This window comes from Perca flavescens, chromosome 4 (genome assembly GCF_004354835.1).
Source record: "Perca flavescens isolate YP-PL-M2 chromosome 4, PFLA_1.0, whole genome shotgun sequence".
Taxonomy (NCBI): domain Eukaryota; kingdom Metazoa; phylum Chordata; class Actinopteri; order Perciformes; family Percidae; genus Perca; species Perca flavescens.
In genome coordinates this window covers 13,417,218-13,424,222 of record NC_041334.1, presented here as the reverse complement: position 1 = coordinate 13,424,222, position 7,005 = coordinate 13,417,218, and the positions used below count along the sequence as shown (strand labels likewise).

General features: G+C 41.8%; 1 protein-coding gene across 2 annotated transcripts; it reads right to left on the bottom strand.

The window, feature by feature from the left end:
• Positions 1-1,079: 1,079 nt before the first annotated feature.
• trib3 (tribbles pseudokinase 3) lies at positions 1,080-6,544 on the bottom strand. Of its 2 annotated transcripts, XM_028575367.1 has the most exons (5): positions 6,457-6,536; positions 5,936-6,047; positions 3,680-3,958; positions 3,125-3,417; positions 1,080-2,066 (listed from the first exon to the last, which is right to left on the bottom strand). In XM_028575367.1, the coding sequence occupies exons 3-5, from the start codon at positions 3,956-3,958 to the stop codon at positions 1,577-1,579; spliced, it is 1,062 nt and encodes a 353-aa protein (XP_028431168.1). In that variant the 5' UTR covers positions 5,936-6,047; positions 6,457-6,536; the 3' UTR covers positions 1,080-1,576. The 2 variants fall into 2 exon arrangements, with proteins under 2 accessions (XP_028431168.1, XP_028431166.1); XM_028575365.1 differs by having other exon boundaries at positions 5,936-6,544.
• Positions 6,545-7,005: the final 461 nt, after the last annotated feature.

Here is a 7,005-nt window from a genome sequence, read left to right as displayed (position 1 = left end):
ATTGAAACCAAGAAAAAACCCGGTTTGGGACCAGAACAGTTTATGAAACCCCTTTTTTTTATTCTTCAGCTGTAACTGAAGTCTTAGTGACACTTTCAGAAGAAGGCATCCTATTGGCTGGCTGCAGGTCTGTTTGGGTCTTGATCGGTCAATGGGAACACAAGATTTTCTTATTCTGATTTAACACATGGTGCTTATTTTAGATCATTTTATCCTGAAATTGAATATGCTCTTGTGTTAGCGTATCAGAAATTGTTTTCTTATGGTCACATATTTATTGTGCTGTTATTTTGGGATGATGGATGGTCCAGAGCCACTTTTGTCACATAGTCCTCCAGAATAAGACTGGTGTCCCAAAATAAACCTGCTTCAATGTAATTATTACTGTTAACATGTTTGACATTCAGGGAAATTAGACATCATGTCTCAAGGAAATAAATCATTTTATATCTAATATGATTAAATAGATTTTTTATTAACTGTTTTTATTCCGAGATAACAGCGATGAAAAATATTTTTAGCGATCATGGCGGCTCTCGGCTTCCATTAAAATCATCGGAAAGGGATGGGACACATTGATATTTTAAAGTCTGACCGAAGCTGAATTTAAACTTTTCAGTTTTTCAGAAAGATGGTGACTTTCCAACACTGACCCATCATTCTGTTATAATTATAGGGAGCAACCAGAAGGCGTAAACATGGAGAGAAAATAGCTGTGTCCCATAATATGCTCCGCTTCCCTCAAAGTCCACTTTAAAACCAATGTGTTTAGTCTTCATCAACTTTTTAAAGCTTTAGTGTGTAACTTTTTGATATTAATGAACGTCCGTTACATTCAAGCTGTTGCCAAATGAGTTGCTACAAAGCTAAATAAGACTATCAGCTCCACACAACTCTGTATTTCTCAGTATGGCTGTGTTCAGAAGATTGTGGCTTCCAGCGACTTTCCTGCGCAGAAGCTTGAGTGAAGAGAATTAACGCTTCTAAAGAGTCCATCATGTTTGTTTAATCCTCTGTGGCTACTAGCGGAGGGGTGGGGGTGCGTGCGCGATCATGTAAGGCTTGTATCATGTGGATGCGCCAACAGTGTTGTTGTCATTACTTAGAATTCCTCATGGGGGAGACAGAAACTACGCACTGTAGCTTTAAATCAGAAATGATTATGTAACTAGGTGTTGAAGTGGATCAATCAAATCACCCTTGTGCGATGTCAATAATGAGTTTAATACTTGGATATAACTGTGGTCAAGGGCAAGTGGGAAATAATCCACTTTGCGAGTTGATGTACAGCAGCTGAACACATTAATTTTGGTTTGTGTCAGGTACTGGTGACTCTGTTATGAACTGGCGGAACTTACAGTATATTGAGACGCAGTGAGAGGAAGGCACCTGAGGTTGGGTCAAGTCATCCAGGATCAGTCTGTGTGTGTGAGTGTGTTTGTGTGTGTGTTACATTTAGGTTTAGGTGAAGTTTAGTGAAGGGTTGGGGTATATTAGTTAAGGTGAGGGTTAAGGGTTAAAGGAATGCACTATATCAATGTGTGTCCACACAAGTATAGAAGCACAAATGTGTGTGTTAGTGTTTATCTGTCCATGTTGGCACCACCTGGTCATTGTCCTCTTGTTTATTCTGTAGTGTTTTGTGTGAGCTTTGATGCGTTTTGTGCTTGTTGTGATGTGGCGCGCCGGGATTGGTCAGCCACGGGTGCATGAGCAGCTCCGCCGCCATCAGTCTCTCTGTGGGCAACTTCCTCAGCATGCAGCCAATCAGACACTTGGCTTGCGGTGACATCCAATCAGGCAGGCTGAAGGCCCCGCGGCGGATCTTGGCGAATAGGGCGGCGGGCTGCGTGTCCTGAAACGGATATCGTCCAACCAGCATGGTGTACAGAGACACACCCAGGCTCCAGATATCTGCGGCACGGCCCGAATAAGACCTGTTGCCATTGGTCAGCAGCTCGGGGCTGACGTAGGCGGGGCAGCCGTGTCTGTCCGTCAGAGAGTCGTCGTCATGGTTACCTTCCAGGAGGACGCAGTCGTTAAGGCCGAGCAGAGCGAGACGCGTCCTGCAGAAAGAAAATAACACTTTTCAGGGCTCAACGCTTTTGGCCGAAATTGACAATACGGTTGCCATGTTTTAAACTGCCTGTATTTGGAGCAATTAATTTCTTATGTAACTATACCACACATTTTAATAATGAAACAATGACATAATGGCTTGCAATAAAATGTCCCATCCCTCTCAAATAGGGGTGCAACGACTCACAAAACTCCCGGTTCGGATCACAGTTTTGAGTCACAGATCGGATAAATTTTTGGATCAGCAGAAAAAATTCTGATTATTAAAAATGTAAACGTGGACAGAAAAATGCATTGCCTGTATCTTTTCACGTGTGGAAAATGGACGCACAACAGCTTAAATGTTATGTTGCGCACAAACGTAGTGTTTAAACTTTACGGAGACAACCAAATAAAATATGGACTTCTTTTGAAATAAGATTTTATAGTTTTGTAAGTTCTGATTTGTTTTTGTATTAAAAAGAACACAAATATTGAACAGGTGGTTGCCAAAGGGGGCAACCAGAGGCCACGAAATGGTTGCCGATGGACTCAATCTGGTTGCCAAGGGCAACCGTTAATGTCAAGCCCTGCTTTTAAGCTACTTAATGCATCAGCAGTGACAGCAGTAGTATCTGTTGTACTGGTGAGTACAGCAGTATTAGTAGTAATTGTAATATTAATAGTATCGTGACACAAGCATCGTGATAATAGCGTACCGTGATAATGTATCGCGACACAAATATTGTGATATTGTATTGTGATATCGTACCGCGACACAAATATTAGGATAATATATTGTGATAATATATCATGACACAAATATTGTGATATTGTGTCTTGATAATATAGTATCATGACACAAATATGGGGACATCGTATTGTGATAATATTGTATCGCGACACATATGATAATATCGTATCGTGAGAATATCGTATTGTGGGGCCTCTGGTGATTCCGACTTCTAGTTTTTAGCGGTATTAGCATTATTAGTAGTATTAGTCTCAAGTGTGTCAGCGTAGTATGCAGTATTAGCAGTATTATCAGAGTACTTGTCAGTCTCACCTGTATTTGTCTGTGAAGACGAACCTGCGGAGCTTCAGGTCTCTCAGGACGACTCCGTGGTGATGACAGTGCGTCACAGCGTTCAGCATCTGGGTGAACAGATGCCCCGCCTCCTCCTCGCCTAGGCGCTTCCTGCTTCGCAAGTACGCGTGCATGTCGCCGTGGTGACCGGGCAGGAAGACGTATACGCTGTCCTGGCCAATCACCACATCCAGCAGGCTGCAAATGTTATCATGGTGGCCGATGCGTGCGTAGGCAGCCAACCGCTCTTGGTAACCACGTAGAGGAAGCACCTGTAACCATGGCATCAGGTTAGGTTAACAGTTAAAACTGCATTGTTTATGTGCATATGTTTTTGCAATATGAGTATGTTCCACAGTATTACCAATATTACTAGCAGTAAACCGTAAAAGTAGCATTTCCAACATATTTTTCAACAACAATATTTTATTAGGATCAGGAATATCAGTATTTCCAACAGTATTAGCATTATTTTTGCAGTATTAACAGTATCGGTAGTATTATTTGCAGTATCAGTAACATGGGTAATTATACCTGGCAAGTGTACTGCTGCTTTGTGTGTGCGTGGACGGCCCTGTAAGTTTTCTCCCCCTCACAGCGTTCAAACAGGAAGTATGATCCGACTCTGGATGGGGATTGGCTCTGGTTGGACTTGGGGGTGGGGCTTCTGGGCCTGAGGCAGTGTAATAGGTCGGTGGCGGGAGGATTCGGATCAAGACGAGCTACTTTACATTTCAGGAAGTTGTCCTGGGGCTCGTCCAGTAGCCTCTTCAGACACGGCTGATTACTGGCTGCGGCCCTGCCCATGCTCATCTGTGATTGGAGGAGACAAGCAATGTCATCAGGTTAATTACAATTTACAGCTTTTTTTTGTTAACTGTGAAGCAGCTGCAGGAGGTGTTTAAAACAAGACATTATTATGTCAGACTGCATCAAAGATGCTGAATATTCTCCATTGGGGTGAGGCAAAGCCACGTGAAGACGTGTTTATTTACACATCCAGCAGTTAGAGCAACATTTCACTTGGAGTCGTGTTTGTGTCCAACTGATGATGATGAAATATCTGGCTCTTTAACTGCCAAATGCTCCAATATTTTCACCGGCTAGTCTCTAACTGTGTCTGTCTGCTGTTTGGTGCTGAGCAGGTGGTGTACAGCGGGTTTTTAGAGCTTCTAAACTCACTATAAAGCTCTGTAAAGCCGATAGGAGCTGCACATTCAGGTGATAATTCTCCGTAGATTCATCACTACTAGCGACCTCTGTCACATTATCACCTTGGTTTCACATTATTATAAAAAAAAAGATATATATATATATATTTTGATTATAGCCTTGTATAATTGATTTTTTTTACGTATAAGAACATTAATTTTAAGAAGTTGTGGTTATAGTTGGTATTATTTCAAGAATAGTTCTAGTAGAAGCTCTCGACTGTTATGTGAGTTAAAGTCGGAGACTCGCTGGATAAACTTCTGGTGAAACGGTTTCATGTTATCTCTGCAGCGCCCTCTGCTGGTCACGTCACAGCTGAGCCTCCTGCCTACACTAAACCCCTCCCTGGTTATATTTTCACATAGTAAGAAAGGTTACATTAGTGTCACATCTCACTGTGTTCTGTGTCTCTGCTGCTCACACATTCCACTGTCACCGTGTCTATAGGCTTCATGATGCAACTTTCTGTAAGCTGACTGACGCTTTAGCTTTCACATCATTGCATCAGAGCACAACAGTTTATAGTTTAAACAGGCTTTAAATACAGTCAACATCTACCACACACACACACACACACTTTGAGTGTGTGTCTGTTTTTCTATAAAGTTTTTCAGAGCCTGCGGTCGCCATGGTGATGCCGTGTGGCAACCTGCTGTTGGCCAACGCTGCTTTCACTGTGGTGAAACGCACTGAGTCACAGCGTTACTGTGGCAGCGTCATCCCCTGACACACAGACAGTGAATCTGTGCTGTTTGATGTCTCATCTCGTCAGCTTCGGTTTCACAATCGGAGACCTGACTGCTGATAATAAACTTAAAAAAAAAAACTGAACTCTACTGGATCTCTCAGGAAGCATTTCTTTCATCTTTCTACCTGAAAAGAATGCAGCGTGTTCCTCAGGTTAACTTTCCATATCCTGAGACAAATCAGCATCCAGCAAAGCACTTGTTAAAAGTCCCAGCCTTTGTGATATAAACAAAGTTAAACAACAATTAATTTATGACCATATAAAAAAAAAAACTACAGCTCCCATTCAATTAAGCACCGGCGCTTGAGCCATCCATATAATTCACCAATTTTTTGCTGTTAAGCTGTATTCTCTGCCGTCTGCTTTATTAAACCTAGAACATTATTCACTCTTCTCTGTCAGGCTATTATTTATTAGACATGTCTGAGCTCAGCAGAGTCCAGTGGAATCTGCCCGACTCTACTAATATCTCCTCCTCCTATAAGATATGATCATTTCTATAGATAACATTACCCAAAAACTATAATCCATTTTTAAACTGGGCTCCAGCTCGACCAGGTAGACAACCCCAGGATGCTGTTTATGTTTAATGGACCAGGTAACACGAGGATGCTGTTTAGGTTTAATGGACCAGGTAAAGTGCTCCATGAAAAGTAATATAACACTCTGAAAGAAAGAGGCCATTCTGCATAATGAGTAGCCTACATTAAGTACATTTTGCAGAAAAAAAGATCGGCCTACTTGTGTATTTTTACTTGATTGAACGGCGTTTACTCGTAGTATTTGTATAATTTGTAACTACTTTAACTGATCTAAGGTCAGTTTCTTACCTTGTGTTCTTCAGACAGACAGACTGGTCCAAACTGCAGGTCAGCAGAAACCCAGTAGACTCAGCGGGGAGCAGATGGTCCGTCTGTCTGTCTGTCTGTGGAGCAGAAGTAGCTGAAGACATAAAAACAAAAGGTTTTCTTGAAGTTAGAGCTCCGACTGGAAGCAGCAGGTCTGACTCTGGTGGGAGAACTGGAGAGGACTGTCCGGTGATGACGTCTTTGACTCGTTATTATTGTCTAGGTTGCGCAACGTGTCGTCAGTCAGCTGGGAGTACAGTTTCTTTTTCAGTCTCAATGAGATTAAACTGACGGTGAAAAGCAGACGAAAAAGCAACCAAAACTTTTTTTTTGTTGTTTTTTTTTTTAAATAAAACTGAAACTATTTTATATGTAGGCTATACAGTATATCCGGAGCTGAAGTGAACAAATAAGCCGAGTTAAACCGAGTCCTTCAGTCCGTCCGTCTGAGTTAAATGAAGATATCGTCCGTGTGTGTCGCTTTGCTTTCTATCCAGACTGACCTTCCCGGACTCTGGTCTGTTCTGATCCTGCTCGTATCCAGAACTTTCAGCCGGACTGGGGACCGAGGACTCGGGCTGACTGCTCTGTTTGGTTACGTTTTTTCTTCCGTGATGTCGTCATCCCGCGGGGGGCGGAGCCTCGATGTTGCAATCCTGAGCCGATCAGTCGTCAGAAAACCATGGACTGTATATAGAAGCAGCAGAAAACAGACACGAGACTCAGCAGAGCTCTTTCATTAGGTTTCTTTATTGAACAAAACGATAGCCAGTGGTGGAGGAAGACCAGTACTCGGAGGCTTTACTGGTTACAAATACTGCTACAAGTGCTGCATTCAAAATCCCAAGTAAAGTACAAAAGTGTTAGCATTTAATACATATAGGCTACTTAAAGTATGTTAATTTAAAGTACTCATTATTCAGAATGCATTATTTCGGAATAATGTATATTATAATATTGGATTATAATTATTGATGCATTAATGTGTACTTTAATTAATGTATTACTTTAATGCAGGTGGTAAAGGTGGAGTTCATTTTAATTGCTTTATG

What these genes read in the sequence shown, in the direction of transcription:
- trib3 (XM_028575365.1), bottom strand. Translation starts at nt 3,958, where the DNA reads ATGAGCATGGGCAGGGCCGCAGCCAGTAATCAGCCGTGTCTGAAGAGG. An exon ending in AGCAGCAGTACACTTGCCAG is followed by an intron (nt 3,418 to 3,679) that starts GTATAATTACCC and finishes CCATGGTTACAG; the next exon opens with GTGCTTCCTCTACGTGGTTA. An exon ending in GTCTTCACAGACAAATACAG is followed by an intron (nt 2,067 to 3,124) that starts GTGAGACTGACA and finishes TTCTTTCTGCAG; the next exon opens with GACGCGTCTCGCTCTGCTCG.